Source organism: Vombatus ursinus, unplaced genomic scaffold, assembly GCF_900497805.2.
Source record: "Vombatus ursinus unplaced genomic scaffold, bare-nosed wombat genome assembly UNPS02014816.1, whole genome shotgun sequence".
Taxonomy (NCBI): Eukaryota; Metazoa; Chordata; class Mammalia; order Diprotodontia; family Vombatidae; genus Vombatus; species Vombatus ursinus.
Genome location: NW_020954594.1, coordinates 9,165,051 through 9,188,713, shown reverse-complemented (window position 1 = coordinate 9,188,713; position 23,663 = coordinate 9,165,051). Strand labels below are relative to the sequence as shown.

Genomic DNA, 23,663 nt, shown 5'->3' with positions numbered 1-23,663 from the left:
AAAATATATGTAGTCAAGCAAAACACATTCCCACATTAGCCATCATATCCATAATATATACTGTATATATGTACATATATACATAGTATACACACACATTAATATTTCTTACAGCCTCGAGCCCTCTGAAACAGTGGTTGATCATTGTGTTGTTCAGAGTTCCTAAATCTTTCAAAATTGTTTGTTGTAATATTGTTGTTATTGCATAAATTGTTCTCCTGGTTCTATTTACTTCACTTAGGATAAGTTCAGTCTAGTCTTTCTAAATTTTTCCAAAACCATCCCTTTCATTTCTTACAGCACAATTGTATTCCATCACATTCATGTACCATACCTTGTTCAGCCATTCCCCAATTGATAGGCATCCCCTCAGATACCATTTCTTTGCCACCATGAAAAGAAACTACCATAAATATTTTTGTACACATGGGTGAGGAAAGGGAAGGAAATAAATACTATATAGTGCCTACTATGTGCAAGGCACTGTGCTCAGTACCTTTTACAAATATCTGATTTTATCCTAACAACAACCTGTGAGGTGGGCACTCTTATCCCCATTTCACAGTTGAAGAACCTGAAGCAAATAAATTAAGCCCAAGTTAGGTACCTAAGGTCACCTAGCTAATAAGTGTCTGAGGCTGTATTTGAACCCAGGTCTTCCTGACTCCAAGCCTAACATCCTATCTACTGCACCACTATTTGGATCCTTTTCAGTTAGTTACTGAACATTTGTTAAGTGCCTACTTGTGTGTTAAGGCACAGTGCCAAGCACTGGGGATAGAAAGATAGCCCCTATCCTCAAGGGGGCCACGATGAAGTCTTGTAGCTAGGTCAGAAATTATGAGATGCCTCCCTCCTTAAGTGGAGGATCTGGAAAGAGATCTCCTATGGAAAAGGGAATCCACAGGCTATAGTACTGAGGAAGTATGAGTTTTAGAATTGATATGATCTTAATGACATGGCTACCTTCCCTTAATTGGAAGATCTGGGAGGAGCTTTGCTCTGATGTCCACCTTCTACCCTCTGCAATCAGAGGGAGGGAGAGGCCCCAGGGGCAGGGGTTACTGAGGAGGTATGAATTTCAGAATTTTTGAGATCTTGCAGGAAAATGAATTTCTGGAGATAGTGATAAAGTTGAAAAGAATATCCAGGTGGGAAATCATCTCTTTAGGGTGTAGACCTAGCAATAGTATCACTGGGTCAAAGGGTATGCATACTTTATACCTTTTGGGGCATAGTTTCCAAAATGAGTGGACCAGTTTATATTTGTACTAACAGTACATTAATTTACCCATTTTCCCATATCCTGTCCAGTATTTGTCAATTTCCTTTTTTCTTAACTATACTAATCTGATGGGTGTGAAGTCATGCCTCAGAATTGTTTTTTGAGGAGCAGCTAGGTGGCGCAGTGGATAGAGCACCGGCCCTGGAGTCAGGAGGACCTGAGTACAAATCTGGCTCAGACACGGAACACTCACTAGCTATGTGACTCTGGGCACGTCACTTAAACCCAATTGCCTCACCAAAAACATATATATATAGATATATACAGATATATATATATATAGATATATAGATATTTTTTTTTTAAGCAGGCATAGTTCAATTTATTTATTTTTAAAAAACATCTATGTGGTTGCCATAGCAGCTGCCTGGGTCCTCTGGACAGACATGCAAGTATGAGTCTTTACAAGATGGTTGGTGAATTCCTTATAGGGAGACTTAATGAACACAGTCTCCTTCCACAGCTCTGGGATTAGACAGCTGTATGTTTTGGAGATGGCATCAAAGGTAGCTTTAGCAAAGTTACCCAGAGTGGCAGTGCAGCCCCTTGTAGATGTGTAGCAGTCATCAATTCTAGCCGTCATCAGGAGCTTCTTAGGCACAGGAGCTGAGACAATGCCAGTACCTCTAGGAGTGGAGATCAGGCGCAGTAGAACCACTTCTCTGTGTCTCTCCCTACTCCTCAAAAGTTGACCCTTGGGGACAGCTAGGTGTCGCAGTGGATAGAGCCCCAGCCCTGGATTCAGGAGGACCTGAGTTCAAATCCAGCCTCAGACATATAGCACTTACTAGCTGTGTGACCTTGGGCAAGTCACTTAACCCCATTGCGTAGTCAAAAAAAAAAACAAAAACCCAATCCACATCACCCAGTGACCTTGCAGGGCACTATGTGAGGCTTGCCAGTTTTGTTCCACCAGTAGCCACGTCTCACAGGAATGGTGGACAGCTTAGCCAGAAGGACAGCATCACGAATAGCTGTTGCCACTTCCTTGGAGTACTTGACACCCAGGCCAACGTGGCCATTGTAGCTACTGATGGCCACAAAAGCCGTGAACCTGATACATTGTCCAGCTCTAGTTTGTTTCTGAACAGGCATGATCTTCAGAACCTCATCTTTCAATGAAGATCTCAGGAAGAAATCTATGATCTATGATAGGAAGGGAGAAAAAATCTCTTCCAAACACTTGATCTTCATGTCTTTGACTAGCCAGCCCAAGTTAGTAACAGGAACCCACTCCTTGTCTTCAGCCTTTTCTCCTCAGGCCCCACGGCCACAGCCTCATACAATGACCCTGAGATTGCCCTCGGCCCCAGCTGCTGAAGCCACCATGGAAGCCACCTCAGCCTCCTACTCGAGGATCCCCAAGGCCTCCTGCTCTTCCTGCAGCCCTGGTATCATCCACCATTTAGAGTACATTAGAAGTAGAGCCAGAATTGTTTTAGTGTTTATTTCTCTGATTAATAGTGATTTAGAGCATTTTTCATATGGCTATTGATAGCTTAAATTTCCTCCTGCAAACTGCCTATCCTTTGAATGACTTATCCTTATAAATTTGGATGAGTTCCTTTTACATGTTAGAAGTGAGACCTTTATTGGGGGGGGGGGACCAAGATGGAAGAGAGAGGGAAAGCAGTGACTTGCTTGAGCTCTTCCCCCAAACCCCTCCAAATACCTATAAAAAATGGCTCTAAACAAATTCTAAAGCAGCAGAACCCACAAAAAGACAGAGCAAAACAAATTTCCAGCCAAAGACAGCCTGGATGGTTGATCAGAAAGGTAGGGAAAGGAGCGCAGCTCGGCATGGGCACACAGGCCACAGCGACCCTGGAGCAGGCCTCAGAGGACTGAATCGCGGGCAGCTGTGGTGGTTTCCAGACTTCTCAACCCAGGAACATCAAAGACAACTTAGCAGGTCAGTAGAAAAAGTCTGTGATGGCAGTGAGAGAGGAGCTAGGTCTCAGTCGCAAGTCCCAAGCGCGGCCTAGGGCCGAGGCTGCCTCCTGAGCTTCCCGCCCACAGACTGAGGTGGAATTGAGTGGCTGATCAGAGGGGGATTGCAGAGATCTCTTTGCCAGTGCTGAGGCAGGAATCTCTTGCTTTGCCCATGATTGGATCTGGGTCATAGTTATGAGAGCCAGTCCTGGGGCAAGGAGGAATGCTGGTGTGGTGGAGCTTGTTGTGGCGGTGGAGAGAAAACACCTTGCCACTTATCATACCACTTTGGAAGAATTGAAAATTTTCAGGTCCCTAGAAGTATCTCTGAAAACAGCTGTACAAACCCCCAAAGCTTGGGACAGTACATTCTCCACATGGGAAGCAGACTCTTACCTTACAAAGAGTTTAAAACTCAAGTAATTGGCCAGGATCATGAGTCAGCAGTGCAAAAAGAGTGAGACTATGTTATCTTACTTTGGTGACAAAGAAGATCAAAACATACAACCAGAAGAAGACAACAAAGCCAAAGCTCCTACATCCAAAGCCTCCAAGAAAAATATGAATCAGTCCAAAGCCTTGGAAGAGCTCAAAAGGGATTTTGAGAAGCAAGTAAGAGAAATAGAGGAAAAACTAAGAGTGATGCAAGAAAATCAAGAAGAACAACTCAACAGCTTGCTAATGGAGACCCAAAAAAATACTGAAGAAAATAACACCTTAAAAAATAGCCTAACCCAAATGGCAAAAGAGGTCCAAAAAGCCAATGAGGAGAAGAATGCCCTCAAAAGCAAAATTGGCCAAATGGAAAAGGATGTCCCAAAGCTTACTGAAGAAAATACTTCCTTAAAAATTAGAGTGGAGCAATTGGAAGCTAGTGACTTTATGAGAAATCAAGACACTGTAAAACAAATCCAAAAGAATGAAAAATTAAAAAACAATGTGAAATATCTCATTGGAATAACAACTGACCTAGAAAATAGATTCAGAGAGAGAATTTAAAAATTATTGGACTATCTGAAAGCCATGATCGAAAAAAGAGCCTAGACATCATCTTTCAAGAAATTATCAAGGAAAACTGCCCTGATATTTTAGAACCAGAGGGCAAAATAGAAATGGAAAGAATCCACCAATCTCCTCCTGAAAGAGATCCCCAAAGGAAAACTCCCAGGAATATTGTAGCCAAATTCCAGAGTTCCCAGGTCAAGGAGAAAATATTACAAGCAGCCAGAAAGAAACAATTCAAGTACTGTGGAAACACAATCGGGATAACACAAGATTTAGCAGCTTCTACATTTAGGGACCTTAAGGCATGGAATATGATATTCCGGAGGGCAAAGGAGATAGGATTACAACCAAGAATCACCTACCCAGCAAAACTGAGTATAATCCTGCAGGGGAAAAAATGGTCATTCAGTGAAATAGAGGACTTTCAAGCATTCTTGATGAAAAGACCAGAGCTGAATAGAAAATTTGATTTTCAAATACAAGACTCAAGTGGAACATGAAGAGGTAAACAGGAAAGAGAAAATCATAAGAGACTTATTAAGGTTGAACTGTTTACATTCCGGCATGGAAAGATGATATTTGTAACTCATGAGACCTTTGTCAGTATTAGGGTAGTTAGAGGGGAAAAAATTATATGTACGTATATGTAGATATAGATAGATAGAGGGCACAGGGTGAATTGAAAATGAAGGGGTCATATCTGGAGAATAAAATTAAGGGGTGAGAGAGGATTATACTAGGAGAAGGAGAAAGGGAGTAGAACAGGGTAAACTATCTCACAAAAAAAACAAAAGAAAAGACTCTTACAGTGGAGGGGAAACGGGAGAAGGTGAGAGGGAATGAATGAATCTTATTCTCATAGGATTTGACTTAAGGAGGGAATAACATATACATTCAATTGGGCATGGAAATCTGTCTTACCCTACAGGAAAATGGGGGGGAAGGGGACAAGAGAGCAGGGGGATGATAGAGAGGAGGGCAGATTGGGAAAAGGGGTAATCAGAAGCAAATATTTCTGAGGAGAGACAGGGTCAGAAGAAAGAATAGAATAAATGGGTAGTGGGATAAGATTAAGGGAAATAGAGTTAGTTTTTCACAGCATGTCTACTATGGAAGTGTTTTGCATAACTGCACATATATAACTTATATTTAGTTGCTTGCCTTATCAATGAGGGTGGGTGGGGAGGGAGGAAGGGAGAAAATTTGGAACCCAAAGTTTTAAAAACATATGTTTAAAAAAAAATGTTTTCACATGCAACTAGGAAATAAGAAATACAAGAAATGGTATACAGAAATCCATCCTGCCCTACAGGAAAATTGAAGGGGATAAGAGAAGGGGGGGAGAGATAGAAGGGAAGGCCGACTAGGGGAAGGGGTATTCAGAATGCATGCCATCTTGGGGTGGGGGGAGGGGCGAGATGGGGTGAAAATTTGGAACTCAAAATCTTGTGGAAGTAAATGTTGAAAACAAAAAAATAAATAAATTACAAAGAAATGAGACCTTTATCAAACAAATTTGCTACAAGGATTTTTTTTTTCCAATTTCCTGCTTTGCTTTAATTTAACCTACATTGGTTTTGTTTGTGTAAAAACTTTTTTATTTTATGTAATCAAAATTGTTAATTTCACCTTCGGGGAACTTTTCCATCTCATTTTTGCTCATGAATTCTTCCCTTATCCATGAATCTAACAGATACTTTCTTCCCTACTCCTCTAATTTGTTTATGATATTACCCTTCATGTCTAAATCATGTGTCCACTTGGAGCTTGTCTGTGGTATAAGGTATAAGATGTTGACCTTTCCTTAGTTTCTGTAGGAGATAGTAGAATTTTTGTAGGATAGTGAATTCTTACCTTAATAGCTTTGAGTTTATCAAGTATTAGTTTATGAGGCTCTTTTGCTTCTGTAAATTGCGTATCTAATCTGTTCACCTGACCAACCTCTATTTCTTACATGGTACCAAACTGTTTTGATGATTATGGCCTTTCTAGTATAGTATATGATCTGTTACTGTTAGGCCCTCATTCCCATTTTTTTTTATTAATTCTCTTGATGTTCTTGACCTTTTTTTATTCTAGATGAATTATGTTAGTATTTTTTCTATTTCTCTAAAGTGATTCTTTGGTGGTTTGGTATAGTACTAAATAAGTAAATTTAGCCAGTATCATTTTTATTACATTGTTTCCTCCTACCCATGCACAGTTACTATTTCTCCATTTATTAAGATTTATTTTTGTTTGTATTCATGTAATTCCTGAATTTATCTTGGCAGTTAGATTCTCAAGTATTTTTTGTGCTGTTATTTTAAGTAGATTTTCTCCATCTCTTTCTGCTGGATTTTGTTAGTAGCATACAGAAATACTGATGACTTGTATGTATTTATTTTATATCCTACAACTTTACTGAAATTGTTAATTATTTGAATAGGTTTTTTGGTTGATTTTTTAGGGTTCTCTAAATAACCATCATAACATCTGCAAAAAGTGATAATTTTGTTTCTTCATTGCCTATACTTATTCCTTCCATTTCTTTTTCTTAGGTTGTTGAAATAGCTACTGCTTCTAACATTATACTGAAAAATGATAGTGTTAATGAACACTCTTGCTTTGCCCCTAATCTTATTAGAAAGGCCTCTAGATTATCCATATTGCAGATAATTATTACATTATTAAATTATTAATGTTGTCTTTATATTGCAGATAATGCTTGTTCTTGATTTTAGATAGTTACTTACCTAGGGCCCAAGATTATGACCCTCCCCTCCACCATCTCTAGACGTAAGTTCCATTCTCAGTCCACTTTGCATCTCTCACCTGGATTTGAGTAGTGGGCAGCAGAACTACCAGATGGTACCCATTCCTGCTTCCTACTCAAGTTCAGGGATCCCCTAGGATCTCGCTCTGCCTCAGTGCTTCCTTCTCTGGTGCCCATTCTTTGTTCTCTTTCAGTCCCTGAGCACTAAAATGCTTAGCACATAGGACATTCCTGACCAGACACCACCTGTAGTAAATGGAGACCTCTATCTCCATAAGTCACTCTGGGCCAGAAAATGACTTTTTCTTGCATTTCCTTATCAAAATTCATATTGGTGCATTTTTTATATCTTTGTGGCAGAGTTTTGGTGGGGGAGCTAAGCTATACTTCTTACTGATATTCTACCATGTTGATTCGACCTCCAAAAAAGTCAATCCATGTATCTTTTTCAGATGTAATGCTATCTAACCATGCCTTCCCTATCTTGTACTTTTTGAAGACAGTTATGTGATAACTTTAAATTTATCATTAAATTTCATATTACTCAATTCAGCCTAACATACTATGTAAAATACCTTTTTTGATCCTGATTATGTCATCCAATGTGTTTTCTAACCAACCTAGTTTTTGTCTTCGGCAAATTTAGTAATTCTTTCATAATCCATAACATCCCTCCCTCCATGGAACTCATAGGGAGCAGACATGAGGAATACTAGCAAGAGTGATATATACTGGGGACTTGGTATGGCCTTGGACTGTTATGGTAACTGTGAAGGACTGACAGGAATTGTGAAATAATGGAAAATTAGACCCTGGACATACCACTCATTAAGGTAACACAAGTTAGTGGGATGCAGCTGTTCCTAAGAGTCAAAGGAACAGATAAGATGCCATCAAATTTTAGGCTGTCCTTCCTCAAAACTCTTGTAATAATCATCTGGACATCATCATGGAACTAATGGCATTCTTTTACACTCTGGTACCACAAGGAGGCAGTATACACTAAAACTAAAAGTGAAGAGCTCTAGGGTATCCTGTCAAATATGAAGAAAGAAAAGTTGAAAAGTATGAGGCCGTTGAAAATCTTTACTTAATTCAAACTTCAGAAATTCTACTTAATACTGAACCAGATGACAAAAATTATATTAATGTCTCAAACAACTTTGAAAAAGAGATGGGCACACTTAGACTGGAATTTCAGAAAGCTGTTCACGGTTTGATAGCAAGAACCCAACTTATGGAACAACTATACCTGAACAAAATAGTTCTACAAAGCTGATGTGTATTTTACTCATTATGAACAATTTAATTCTTCCTAACATATTTATCTAATAGATATGAAAACATTTTGGGACCTGTACACAAAAATATATGCAGTAGTTTTTGCCGTAAGAGGGAATGTGGAGCTGTCACATATGGAGGATCAAATGAAGTAATATTTGTAAAAAGTGAGTAGCGTAGTGCCTAGCACATAGTAAACACTATATAAATACTTACTCCCTTCCCCCTATCAAGAAATACTTTTCCTAAGGACAGAGCATTCATGTTATCTTTGCTGCCAAAATAGCAATAAAGTAAAAGAACCTTTGAAGATCTATAGTAAAGCACTAGAAGATTGCATCGTATCTGAGTTGCTCACACAATAGAAAGTATAAACTCCATATTTAGTCAATTAAAAGAATCAAAAAAGGACTATAGAATGGAATCTGAAGCAATTACATCTGAAATTTGAGATACTTTAGTTTCTCAGAGCATCTGCAAAGCAAAAGTTTAAAGTGATGCAAGGAGGCAGAATAGCCCTAATGGGCAAGGGGGTAGGGGACATTCAACATCAAATAAAAAAATTATCCTCTCTGGAAAAGTAAAAAACAAAGGAGAAGAGAGAACCCCTGAAGAAGGAAGGATATGGATAATAATCTAAGTCATCGATATAGTCATAAGAAGTACAATGCAGCAAAAATGAAAATTGGATTAAATACAAACTGAAAGGTTGTTGTGTATTGTTCATTTAACAAATGACAAAATAGTTGAGAGGTGAATGAAACTCTAGAAAATGGTGGGATTATGGGGCAGCTAGGTGCAGAGTATATAAAACAACTGGCCCTGGAGTCAGGAGGACCTGAGTTCAAATCCAGCCTCAGACACTTAAGTAGCTGTGTTGCAAGTCCCTTAACTCCAGTTGCCTCTAAGAGAAAGAGAGAAAGAAAGAAAGGAAATGGCAAGATTGGATCAGATCCATAATCATTTTCTCAAATTATTTCATGGTGGCACTTGAATTGCTAGCAAAGCTTCATCTCAAATGCATTTCTTTTGTTGTTGTTCTCAGAAAACTGTTCATTCTATAATGAATTGTCATTTTCTTTCATAGTAGTTTTAAATTTTTAAATTTAAAAGTTTTATTATCTCTCCTTCCAACTTCCCTTACAAGAAATGAAATCCTCCTCTCCAAAAAAAATGCATAATTAAGCAAAGCAAATTACCATATTGGCTATGTATCCAAAAATATATGTCCTATTCTTCATCTTGAGTCCATCCCCTCTCTGGCAGGAAATAGAGAGTAGGCTTCATATTCATTTCTCTGGAAATGTAGTTTGTCATTGCACTGATCAGTGTTCTTTAATCAGTTGTTTTTCTTTATTAGATTGTTACTGTATAAATTGTTCTTTTCGTTCTACTCATTTAACACTTCATCAATTTGTACATTTCTTCCAGATTACTCTCAAACCTTCCATTTCATCATTTTTATGGTATAATTTCGTTGCTAATCTTCACATTCACATATCATAATTTGTTCAGCCATTCTTCAATGGATGGGCACCACACTTCAGAGTTTCTAGTTTTTTGCCTCTACAAGAAGAACCACTTTAAATATTTTTGTACAAAAGAGTCCTTTTCCTTTCATCTTTTGGTATATAGGGTTAGTGCTGGTATCACTAAGTCAAAGGGTATTCACAGTTTACTGACTCTTTTGGCATATTTCCAATTGTTTTCCAGAATGGCTAAATTAATTTATAACTCTTCCAAGAGTTCATTAGTGTTTTTTTCCCTTCCAGAAATTTTCATTTCCCTTTTTTGTCATCTTTGCCAATCCTATAGGTGCTTAGATTTGCATTAATTTCTGTTTTTGTAATTATTTGTGATATCATTTTTTTAATATGGGTGTTAATCAATTTTTCCTTTGAAAATTGCCTAGATCCATAAATTTATTTTATTCTTATTTTTATTTCCAAATTCTCTCCTTCCTTCCACACTCTCCTCCAGCCATTGAGAAGGCAAGAAATATGATTCTCATTTTACATAGAAAGTCATGCAAACATTTCCACATTAGCCATGTCTCCTGCCCCCCCCCCAAAAGCAGAGAAAGTAAAGGAAGTAATAATATGCATCAGTCTGCACTCTGAGATCATCAGTACTCTATCTAGAGGTGGATAGCATTTTATGTCATATGAGTCCTTTGAAGTTTTGGTGGATTGCTGTATTAATCAGAGTTACAAATCTTTCACAGTTTATTATCTTTACAGTATTGCTGTTACTGTGTTCTCCTGGTTCTGCTCACTTTACTTTGCATCAGTTCATATAAGTCTTCCCAGGTTTTCTGAAACCATCCCCTTCATCGTTTCTTACAACACATCCATGTACCATACCCTTTTCAGCCACTCCCCAATTGATAGCTATCCCATCAGTTTCCAACTCTTAGCCACAACAAAAAGAGCAGCTGTAAATATTTTGTACATGCAGGTCCTCATCCTTTGAAGATCTATATTCTTAGCCATTTTTCTATTGGAGAGCATCTCTTGTTTCTATGAATTGGACCGCTTCTTTATGTATCTTGAAATTGAGGCCTTTATCAGAGAAACTTGATGGAAAGATTTTTTCCAAATTGCGTACTTTCCTTCTGTTTTTTTTTAATTTACTTCTTAATTTTCACAGTCTGCTTTCTGACCTCATTCAAGTGAAATTACTCTCCCTACAGTTACCAATGATCTTCACTTATCTTATGGCCTTTTCTCAATCCTTATTCTTCCTGGCCTCTCTGTGGCCTTTGGCACTATAGATCACAATCTTCTCCTTGATTTATTTTTTTCTTCCCTCTACCACCTTCCCCAGCCCACCCCTACTCCCACTTTGGGAAAAAGATAAAAAGGAGAAAAAACCCCTTGTAACAAATACTTAGAATCCAGCAAAACAAATTCTTATATTGGTCATATCCAAACATTTCTCATTCTACATAGTCAAATACTTCTTTGTCAAGAATTCTTCATCATCACAACTCAGGAGTTATGGTTGATCATTGCATTAATCATAGTCTTAAGTCTTTCAAAATTTTACACCACTCTCATACCAAGAGCAGGGTCCTTGCTTGGATCAGTAATTTCCTCTGTCCTCCCAGCACGTTGCTACAACAACGTGCTAGCATGAGAAAGAAAGTCCTTGCCTGAATGAGCTATTTCTCAGGCCCTCTGAACACAGTGCTTCATCTCCACACGCTCTGCTTTGCTTTATTCCAATCCTGCCTCACTTTACATGTTTCTAACTTTCCACTTACATAAGCCCAGGGAAGACTCCACCCTAAGACCACCTTGATGAGTCCCTGCCTAGAATTTCAGTATTGTGAGAAGGCCCAGCCTCACTGCTCACTTTTCACTTTTAGCTCACCCTCTAGCTTGCCACATCCACTTCCTAAAAACCTTGCTTCATATTTCAGTTTTTTAAAAAATGAAACCATTTACGTAGAGCTCCCTCTTATCTCGTCTCACATCACTCAGATGCTTTCTCCTGCTGTCTCTTCCTTCCACACTGTCTCATGTAAAGAGCTAGCCCACATCCTTGCCAAGGCAAACCCCTCTTTGTGCACAAGTGACACCATTTCATCTCATCCTTATCCACAGATTGCTTCCTCTATGATCTTCACTCTCTACTAATCTTCATTCTCTTCCTGTCTTCTGGCTCTTTCCTACTGTCTACAAATATGATCATGTCTCCCCCATCCTCAAAAAAACCTTGATCCATCTATACCCATTAGTTATCATCCTATATTTCTCCTCCATTTAGGCTAAACTTTTTGAGATCACCCACACTCATTGCCTCAACTTCCTTTCCTCACTTCTTAAATTTTGATAATCTGACTATTGACCTCATCATTCAAGCGAAATGACTCTTCAGAGTTACCAATGATCTTTTGATTGTCATATCTAATGACCTTTTCTCAATCCTCATCCTCCCAGACCTCTCTGTAGCCTTTCACATTGTAGATCCCCCTCTCCTCCTTTATATTCCCTTCTCTCTAGGTATTTGTGACTCTACTCTCTCCTGATTTTATTTGTACCTGGCTGCCTACTCCTCAGTCTCCTTTGCTATCATCTAAGCCATACTCATTTACAATGGGTGTCCCTCAAGGCACTGTCCTGTGTCCTCTTCTCTTTTCCTTCTGTCCTGTTTTGTTTGTTGATCTCATCACTCCCATGGATTCAGTTATCATCTTTATTCAAATGATTCTCAGAACCAGCCCTAACCTCTCTCCTAATTTCCATATCTCCAACTGCCTATTAGACATCTTGAACTATATATCCTATAAACATCTTAAACTCGATGTGTCCAAAACCAAACTCATTATCTTTCCCCAAAACTTTCGCTTCTTTCCATCTCAGGGCACCATTATCCTCTCAGTCATCCGAACTCAAAACTGAGTTTTCATCTTCAATTTCTCACCCACATCCTCCTTCCTCATATCCTGTCAAGTCCTATCCATTAAACCTTTATAACATCTCTTGTACATGTGCCCAGCTTCTCTCTTACACTGGACTGTTGCTCCTCAACATTTTACACCTAGACTATTGCAGTAGCCTTCTGGTTGTCCTCCCTGTCTCAAGTTTCTGACCACTCCAATCCATCCTCTCCTCGTGTGACCATATCACTCCTCAGTTATCTTAATGGTGCATTTTAGGTATAACTTTTTAAAAATATCTTCTTATAACTATTTTGAAAAGTTAGTTTGTTCTTAGGTTTTCAAGAATTTCAGCAAAACTAATTGTGAAAATGAAGTTTGTTAATTATATTAGGATCCAAATATAGTATTAGTTCAATTATTTTATGGCTACATTTACTTGCTCTAATTATCATATTATTCATCTAATTATTATATCTTGAAAGTAATTTAATAAATAAAATTCTCATATAATTCACCAATAAGGTGTGAAGTTAACACATTCATTTTGCTAGCACTACTGCTGAATTTTTTTCTAACTAGAAATTATCACCATTCAGAAATCAATGCGTGGATAAAAAAAAAACAAAACAGAGTATAAAGTCCTGTTTAGAATTCTAATATCTTTCATCTGATTTGTTTTAATAACCTCTATTCTCTTTTATTGGGCTCTCTGTCAGTGTTAAATAGTATGCTCTAATTTCACAGGCATATGCTAATTTTTATATTTGTATTTCCTGGCAAAGGACCAAGAGAATTAGGTGTTTTCATATACTGACAATTGTAATCAAATCATAGACCCTAACTTTAACTTAAAATTATTATCTTATACATTAAAGATAGAAACAATCCCATCAGCAGTGAATCTAAAAATTGAGGCAACTAGGTTGCACAGTGGATAGAGCACTATGCATGGAGTCAAGAAAACCTAAGTTCAAATCTGACCTCAGAAACTTACTTGCTGTGTGACGCTGGGCAAGTCATTTAACCTCTGTTTGCCTTTGTTTCTTCATGTGTAAAATGGGGAAAATAACAGCCCATACCTTTCAGGGCTGTTGTGATGATCAAATGAGATAATATTTGTAAAGCACTTAGTATACTGCCTGGCACATAGTAGGCACTATATAAATACTAGCTATTACCAGTTTTTGCTTATTCAAGTGTTGATGATGCAGTTTGTGAATTGTGCAGGCTGTTTGATTTCCTTTTTCTTTCTTACTTTTTGATGATTTTACTATCTATTCATTCCTCAGCCAGAGAATGTGCAGGAAAAGTAAAAGGAGAAAAAAAACAGATGAGTCACTTCTGTCACATTTTAGTAGCTCTAAAAGGAAGCGGTTTCCTGGCCAAGGTAGTTAAAATTAATGATGAAAATGTTTCCAAGTTAACTCAAAGTTAGCTGTAATGTTTGTATCAACTTCTGTGTACAAGTGTAACTATGTGTATCAGTACCAAATGCCGAAATTTATTTTTATAACTTTACGTAAGAATAATTAGTAAATATTTATTAAATATTTGCATGTGTACATACAAGGATATTTTTTAAAATTGAAACCTTGCCCTCAGAGAGGCTTACAGTATCATTGAAGAGACAAAATAGTCACACGTGATATAATGTTTATTAAAAAAAAAAGTTGCAAACCCCAACCCCACCTCTATCACATTGTGTATTTTATCATTTTTGTCATCTTTTATCCTCTGGATCCAAAAAAATTGGTCTCTACATTTAATGTAGACAGATGCATTTTCATTCACATTACAATTGTGTATATTGTTCACTTGGTTTTGCTTTATGTACTACATATCCTTTGAATAAATCTTTCCATGTTTTTATGAAATCATCATAGCATTCATGATTTCTTAAAGTGTGCAAATATTCAATTACATTTATACCACAGTTTGTCAAGTAAGTACCCAAATGATGAATACATTGTTTCCAGTTTATTATTACTACTAGAAAAGAAGCTGCTATGAACATTCTTTTGTACATGGGACCTTTCTGTTTTTGACCATGGAAGAAGTGGAATGATTGGGTCAGGGGGTTCTAACAGCCTAATAACTTTGTTCACATGATTACAAATTGTTTTCTGAGGGAGTTTAGCCAGTGCCCAGCTCCACAAATACACTGCTGCGCCTCTGTCTCATTCACTGAACCACAGTCTCCTCAGCAGGTCTTCTTCTCTTCTCAGTCTCTCATCATTTTGGCCAGTTTGATGCATGTGGGGCAATGTCAGGTTTGTCTGAAGTTGCAGTTTTCTTGGTAGACTAGAATTTTCATTTTTCTTGTTCAGAGCATTTTTACACAGCTATTGGTAGTTTGCATCTCAAATGCCCCATGTCAAAAACAGAACTCATTACCTTTGCCACCAAACTTTCTCATCTTCTTATTTCCCTATTTCTTTTGAGGAGCATCATCATGCTTTTTATTCACCCCAGCTCACAACCTCAGAGTTGTCCTCGTTTCCCCCCTTTCCCCTGCCCTTTACTTCGGATCAGTTAATAAGCCTTGTCAATTTTGCCTCCATTGTTTATCTCCCATCATCCCTCTTTTCCTTACTCACACAGCCACCATTCTAGTTCACCTCTTGCCTGGACTATGGCAGTAGCCTCTGAATTGGTCTCCCTACCTCCAGCCTTCCCCCACCCCCCCATTTGTTCTCCACATAACTGCCAAAGTGATATTACTAAAGCCCAAGTCTGACCTTATTGCTCCCTTACTAAAGGTTCCCAGCTGCCTATAGAATAAAATAAACTCTTCTCTTTAGCATTTAAGGCTCTTCACAATCTGGCTCCCACCTATGTTTCCACATTGACTGCATATTATTTTCCTTTCCAGCCAGACTAGAACACTTAATGATTATGCACAGTATTCCATCTCACATTTTTGTTCCTCTGCACAGGCTGCGCCCCCGTGCCTGGAATGAACTCCTTCCTTATCTCTGCATCACAGAATCCCTCACTTCTTTCAAGGTTCAGTTCAAGTGCTCTCCCATACACAAAGCTTATCCTCAACATCCCTAGGTTCCTCAACTTCCTTCTTTTGCTTCCTGGACATCATGGCTAAGCACGTCACAATCTCAAGCAACTCTTTAAGAGACTGCAACTCTAAGTTGCAGAACACACAACAACTTCCATTGATAAAGGGAGTTTCCTAGACCAAATCAGAGGTCACACAGCCATTGTCTAGAAGAAGCCAGTCTTCCAGCCAGGTTTTCCTGACTCCAAGGCCAGTGTTCCGTCCATTGTACCATGCTGTTTCTCTCTATCTGTAGAGTACAGCATTTAGCTCTTTCTGCCAAAGATATAAGCTCCTTGAGAGCAGGCATTGGTTCATCTTTGTGTTGGTATCCCTAGGCCCTAGCTCATAGTAGATGCTTAATACATGCCTTTCGAATTTAATTCTCTTCTTGAAAACTCTTTGTATTCCTATCTGTTGAAGAGTGACTCCTCAACTAATATGTCCCATACATCTTGGACATCATACTTATCACATAGCTTTTTCCTATTCAATGACTTTTCTTCTTATTCTAGTTACATTAATTTTCCATCATTTTGTTGCTTTTTAATTTTATATAATCTAATTTATTTTAGTTTTATGATCACTACTTGTTTGCTTATTAATTCTTCCTCTAATTATAATTATGAAAGAGCCCCCCTGTCCAACCTTCTGAATTAAGATGTGAGTTTTTTACTTTAGACAACTTACCTACTTGGAGTTCCTTGTGGTGTGTAATGAACATTGCTACTCTAAACCTGTCTTCTTCCATACTACTTTCCATGTTTCCCACCAGTTCTTTAAAATGTGGAATCTTTCCCCTCCGCAGTTTTTTTTGGGGGGTGATTTAGCTGAAACTAGGTTATCATGTGCCTTTGTTTTAGGTCTTGCTCATATGTAGTATGTTCCACCAATGTGCTTATCTGTTTTAACCAGTATCAAATAGTTTTGCTGATTAATATTATGTAATATAGCTTGAAATTTAATGTAGCTTGAGATATGATTATGCTTGGCTGTCTTCATCCCTAATTTTTTTCTTTATTTTCCTTGAGATTTTATATCTTTTGTTACTCCAATGTATTTTATGTATTCTGTTTTTATTTTGACTGGAATCTCACTTTATATTGTTTGCTGCAGGATCTGGTCACCTTTCTAATCACTATGCTGTGTGGGTGGGCTCTTTTAGGACAATTGATAATATTGGCTAAGAAGAAATAATATATTCCCAGTTTGCATATGAAGCCATAGTTTACTTAGAAATTCCAGAGAATCCTTAAGAACCTGAAGTGGTTTAGTAAAGCAGCAGGTTTCAAAATTAATCCACACAGCCAGGAGAAAACAATATAAGGTGAAATTCCATACAAAATAACAACATAAAAATAACTCCCATTTTTATTTTTTCCTTTGTTTTGTTTTTTGATATGCTCATTATGCAGAGTATCATTATTTAGTCTCCATGTAGTACTGTGCCTTTTCTTTGTAATTACTCTATTATTTAATACTTTTGCTATTCATAGTTATTAAATATGGACCTGATATTTATTTTTTACATTAATTTTTGATTTCTCTGTGTCCAAGACATGATCAATTTGTTTAAAGCTGCCATAGAAAGAAATTCTTTAATACTGTCATGTAGAATATTCTTGTCTTTCAAATCCACTTTTTCTAAAGATCTGTTGAGCTCCTTGGTTTTTTTCTTATTTATCTGTTAGATTTTTGTTTTGCTCTGGAAGAGGAATATTAAAGTCTTTTAATTATTGATTTGCTTTCTGTGCCTTTTTTGCAATTTAACTACTTTTCTCTAAGAGCTTCGACCCTGTCATTTGGTTTATATGTATTAAATAATGGTCTTGTTTTCTTATGTATGGTGCCTTTAAACAGAGTTCCTTTCAGAGTTCATGTTTTTGGTACAGTTAAGTCATTCAAGTTTAAAGTTATAATTATTATGTTTATATTTTCTTCTTTTTAATCCTTTTGTATTTAGTTTTTCTGCACTTTCAATTAAGCATTTGATCACAGTAATTTATTTTGCTTATACCTGTTTGGTTCTACTATTTTCCCATAAACTTTCCCTCCCTTCTTGACTTTACCTTGCCTAAATTAAATTCTTCAAATTTACTTTTGATATCTGTCCTCCTCTCCTTTCTTTACCTTTCCCTTTCCTTCCCTTTCCTTTTCTTGTCCTTCCCTTCTCCTATCTTTTGACCATATTCTTTCCCAACCAGTACAGAACTGTCTGTTCTCTACCGCTCACTCTCTTAACTTAAATAACATTCTTTCTGACAGTACTTTTCAAGTAGTGTTAATTTCCTTCATCCCCTTCCTTACTATTTTCTTTTGCCTGGCTACTCCAGACTAATCTATGCCTCCATTCATGGGCTTTGCACTTACATGTTCTTTCTTTATTCTCTCTATATTCCTAATAAAAGGCAAGGCTTCTAGCAGACAGAAGCCTTGTTTATTGCTTCATCTCACCTATCTGTTAATGTAGTTGGAGATCTCACCCCAATCCTCCCTTTCCCATTTCCCTTAAAACACACACACACACACACACACACACACACACACACACACACACACGCACACTTCTGAGGAACCTCAATAGAAATATTAATCAGTGGAGGAAGTGGAAAAAGTTACTCTGCATCCTGTGTCAAGTGGTCCAGTCCCACATATTCACCTCCTACCCATTCTGTACTATTCCTTCTTGACCTTTACATGCCACCTTTTTTCCTCCCTGTTGCATGGCCCCAGCCCAGGGAAAAATCCTCTCTGCCCTAGTGGGAGTTGTTCTTTAGAACCCAACATTTGCACAAAAAAGGTTTTCCAAAACTCTCACTTCCTCTGAATGGAATCCAATGTTGGGCTTCCATAGTGCATCTTCCTATATCTCCAAGAGATGCTCCCCTCCCCAAAGGGAACTTTATTCAGAAACCTCCCTTTTTTTAAACTCTCACTGCTTTGCTGACAGGTTTAGAGACTGAAAAAGAATACATCCTTTTCCTCTTTCAAAGCCCCATTAAGGGAGGGTGTGGCTTTGTTCTCCCCACCCCATACTGCCAGTAATAGGAATTCAGTTGTTCCCTTCTCCTCACTGGATATTTGGAATTTTAGGTTCTTTCCTTAGATGTCCTCTTTTTGTTCTATCACTGGCCTTTAACTAACGTGACAGTTTAAAAACAAACAACAAATAACCTTGTCTTGCTATAAAAACATGAAAGCTTTGGGGCAGCTAGGTGGTTCAGTGGATAGAGCACCAGCCCTGAAATCAGGAGGACCTGAGTTCAAATCCAGCTTCAGACCAAACACTTGACATTTACTAGCTGTGTGACCCTGGGCAAGTCACTTAACCCAAATTGCCTGAAAACAAAACAAAAAAAAAAATGAGAGTTTTGATTTACTTACTTATTATTTTATGGTTAACAGCCTTTTTGTGTAACTCCTTTTTTAAATGTTTTCATGTCAGATACCAAGCTCACCTCTGCTTTCTGTTATAAATATATGTATAATGAATAACTCAAATGTCTCCTTTTTCTGAATTTTTTATTGACTATTACACTCCCCTTTTCAGTATGTTATTTTGTAGTACAAAATGATCTCTTTAGCTTTTTTATTTCAAATTACACTTTTCTTCTTTAATTTTCATAAATGAAAGGTAGTCTTGTGATGTTTGAACTGATTTTTCTTGGTAATTGAAGGTTTTTCCTCTTAGTTTCCTGAGGTTTTTGTTCTTTATCATTCAAAATCTAAAGTTTGACCATTGTGTTTCTTGAAGTTAAACTTGGTGTTTCTGTTGACAACCTGTGAATTCAATCTATACTTTGCCTTCTGTTTCCAAGACAACTGGTCAATTTTCATTTATTAATTCCTTAAGCATGATATACAGCTCATATGCCTTCTCTTCTGTCCAATCTTCCTTGATCTATCTCCCGCTAAAAGTGACCTTTCTTCCTTCAAATTTTCTTATACCACTTTGCCTAGATCTCTCCTTCCCCATTATCACATTCTCCTTTTTTGTCACAGTTTTGTACATGAGATAAGTCTCTCCCACTAAGTTCCTTAAAGGGCAAAAACTGTCATTTTTCATCTTCATATCTCCATTACCTATCAACATCTTGCTCATTGTAAGCACTTGATAAACATTTGTGGTATTAAATTTAACTACAGTATTTTGTCAACTATTATCATCATTGTTGTTGGGGTTTTTTTTCACGATGTAAGTGTAGTGAGATTTATTAGGTGAGTTCTCCAGGAAATGGATCTTGGAGTAGATCTTAACAGAAATGCTAGTCTCATGCTGGTGAAAAGTAAGGAAGAGCCCATATTCCATAAATTCAGCTGTATGAACATGGATGTAGGAATTAAAATGTTATGTGAAAAGGACAATCCCTTATATAAGTTTAACTGGAATGAATGAAAGAAATTGGGAAATAAGAAAAGATAAAGATGGATTAGATATTCTTTTCTAATGTAAAAAGAAGCATGCTAAAAATGAGTGATTCATTTAACAGTTCTATCTTAGAATTCACACAGTTATTCCTTACCAAAAAAATAGAGTTTTCATACTTATATATGTTTCAGGTTGCATTATTGGAGTTGTGAAGACATGAAAGAATCAGAAGAAAGAATCTGCAACACTTTGAATATAGAACAGAAGATAAAGTTGAAAGAATGTGGCATATAAAGTGGGGTAATACCTGGAAATATTAATTAGTTGAAAATTATCAAAATAAGACTTTTTCAGCAAATACAGAATTTATTAGGCTTCAAGTTTTTGAGACATGCTGTTGAATTAGAAACTTTACTTCCTTCCAACCCTTTTGAGGAAATATGATTTTCCTAATTTGGAAGCACTCATTTTTACGTATGTAGCCTATCCTTAGGAATACATACATGGGAAGTTAAAAAGTCAGCTATTTAATGTAGATTATAATGGGCAACTGACTTAACAATGGCAGATTTCACGGACTTGTTTCCAAACTGAGCTAAAGCTTCCCAATGCACTTTGTACAGACTGCAAAAAACTGTACTGAATTGGCCTATTCTTGAAGGTCATGATGCCATGTAATATAAGGATATCATCTTACTGTTGATATCTCTGAGGAGTCCCAAGCAGACACAGAAAATGAATGGAGGAAAGGAGTATGATGGAGGGGACAAGGATGGAGGCCTGCCAGTACAAGTTCCCGTGGGCTGGCAACGTCGGGTGGATCAAAATGGAGTGCTTTACATTAGGTGAGCATTGTTCTGTTACCTCCTTGTTGCCTCTCCTAGTTTGAGTGAAACATACTACTTTTATGCACATTTGAGCAAAATTATCAGTACTTACAAAATTTCTATCTAATTTAAATAAATTATTATCAAAGCAACACACATTTATTAAGTGTCTACTATGTAACATGCTAGGTGCTTATAGCATACAAATAAAATTTTCTCTGTTAAAAATTATTCAAATGCTTTTATTTCATTTCGTAGATCCAGAGCTAGAAGGGACCTTCAGGGCCAAGAAATACAGCCTCCTTACTTTACTGATGAGGAAGGTGAGGCTTAGGGAACATAAGTGCTTACCTGAGGGTACACAAGTAGTAATGCCCCAAAGTGGAATTTTAAACCCAGGTCCCAAGACTCCAGAACCAGGACATTTCCACTATAATCCTATAGTTTTGTCATTTAAATTTCTTCATATCATTAATGAATTTGTGTTATTTTTGTTTTTAATATTTCTAAAGCTTGTAAACATCAATGCTACATTCTAGAATATATAGTATTTTAGATAATTCCATAGTCATTTAGTGACAACATTCTGTTTTTGGTAATGTTCTGGGTGATTTTTCTGTTGCAATATTGGATATTTTCATCTCCAGTAGATCATGTTAATGACTGCACCTCTAAATGTTGCCTGAAATTGCCAAAAAATAATTATTCTTTATTGTTCTTACGTAATGTTCATCAAGTCACTTGTATGTAATAGAAAAAAATCATGTTATCATTTTTGATGTGGTATTTACATTTTATTTAAACAAGTAAAATTCAGATTATCTTCACTATTACCTTTTTATTCTTTGTGTTAGGTAATCGAAAAGTAAAACTATAAATAATTGCAGACTCATAATAAGTATTTATTACAACAGTTCATTAAATAATTTAAATAAGTATTCAATTATTTTTAAGTATTATGCATAAAAAGTTTTTGTGGTATAGACCTATGATTTCCTCTCCTAGTGTAAAAAAAAAAATCCCTTCAATGATACACAGATTAGCAATTCATCTGTAACTGAAAATCTCAAAAGAGTTATATGAGGCACTGAGAGATTGAGTGATTTTGTTCATGGTAATACAGGTAATCTGCGTCAGAGGCAGCACTAGAACCCAGTTTTCCTGATTCCTTTTATTTGTCTGCCTTTTATGAATAGATTTATATCATATGTTTTGTGTAATAGATTTAGAACTTTATTTTTAAGATACTTGTGGGTTTTTTATTCTAAAATATGGAGATCAAGTCACCTTTGCTGATTCTGGGAGGGGGATTTCAATTTCTGTGTTGATGTATTTGGTTGCCTGAGTATCTGCCACGCTTTGAACTGTGAACGTTCAGGTCAAATCCTGTTAAAACGGACTTCAAGGGATTGTCTCAATTCTGTTTTCATACTTAAAGTTTTGTAATGTTACTTGCTTCTTGAGGTGTATTACCAGTTGGAGCTTGGAAACCTTTGTGTCAGAGAAAAATTTATGTCAGTGTATTTTTTGGTAAAAAAATGTGTATCTTATATTAATTTATAGTATAAAACCCAAGGAAAGTATATTGTCATCCTGTTACATGATAAACATGTTGGGTAAGGGCACAAAATATGTTTTAAGTTTTTCATTTTACACTATATTGCCACTCTGTCATCCAGCAAAAATATTTGGGTGTGAATTTTCATAATGACAAGATAGGAAGAACCACAATGTTTTTAAATCAGTATTTAGCTTTTTAAATGTAATCAATCAACAAGCGTTTATTAAGTGCCTACTATATGCTAGATTACAAATATATAAATACTAAATAAAAAAAATCTCTGTTTTTAAGGCATTTACAATAAAACCTGTTCAATATTTAATAGTAAGCTTTGAAGTCTAAATTACTTTACATTTTCTCTGGCCTACATATACATATATATTCATGTCAGCTTTTCATTTTGCTAAAAGCTGAAAATAAAATTTTAACTTTAAGAGTTCATTAGTCATCATATTTCATATTTTTGGAATCATTGATGGAACTCAGTTTTCATGTAAGTGCTCTATATAATGATTATATTGGTTTGATTTTTCCAATTCTATAATGCAGTCCTTTAAAAAAAAAAAATCTGACCATTACCTCTTTGTTATAGAAAATAAAGATGAGAGTGACTCTGATCAGATTTTCCTGGTTGAAAAAGTAAAAAGAAGGGAGCTAACATTTACCATTATGGTTTTGATGTGGTTTTAGACATCTTGCTAAATTGTCATAGCTCCTTTTTGTCCACAGTGAATATTTAGATGCCTGATTTTATTATAATTTGTAAGTTACATCTTCCATCCTCCTCTGGCCTGAGGGTGGCATTGATTCTCTATGCTAAACATTCTACCTGCTTCTGATCTTAAGCTATGTCTGAGCTACAGGCTCAGTAACTGTGTTTACATTAATTATTACTACCTCAAGTTAATTAAAGAGCTACAACTGGAGGGGGAAATTCCCACTGTCTAATTGAGAGGAAGTGTTTCTGAATATATTGAACAGAGTTCTGTAAAATAATTTAGGAATCTTGTCTCTGATTTTAACTTTACAGTTATTTTTTTCCTTAATCTAATCCTTAACTATAAAATGTCAGTGATGCCTCTTATGGCAAACTGCTTTAAATTTTTAATGTGAAAAGTTAATCATGAAAAGTTAATAATTCAAGCCAGATGAACCAGAATTTATCTGGTTTTTTCCTGTGAAGTCAGTAATAGTGTTGCTTCCTTTGTT

General features: G+C 36.6%; 1 protein-coding gene and 1 pseudogene across 3 annotated transcripts in view; one reads left to right on the top strand and one right to left on the bottom strand.

Moving 5' to 3' along the window:
• MBD5 (methyl-CpG binding domain protein 5) overlaps nt 1-23,663 on the top strand; it is a 129,682-nt gene that overhangs the window by 53,742 nt on the left and 52,277 nt on the right. For all 3 annotated transcript variants that reach the window (XM_027835569.1, XM_027835567.1, XM_027835568.1), the window contains exon 3: nt 20,258-20,911. In XM_027835569.1, the coding sequence (XP_027691370.1) occupies nt 20,802-20,911 (110 nt within the window). In that variant the 5' untranslated portion in view covers nt 20,258-20,801. The remainder of the gene's footprint in view (nt 1-20,257; nt 20,912-23,663) is intronic.
• On the bottom strand, nt 1,629-2,494 carry LOC114023081 (annotated as a pseudogene).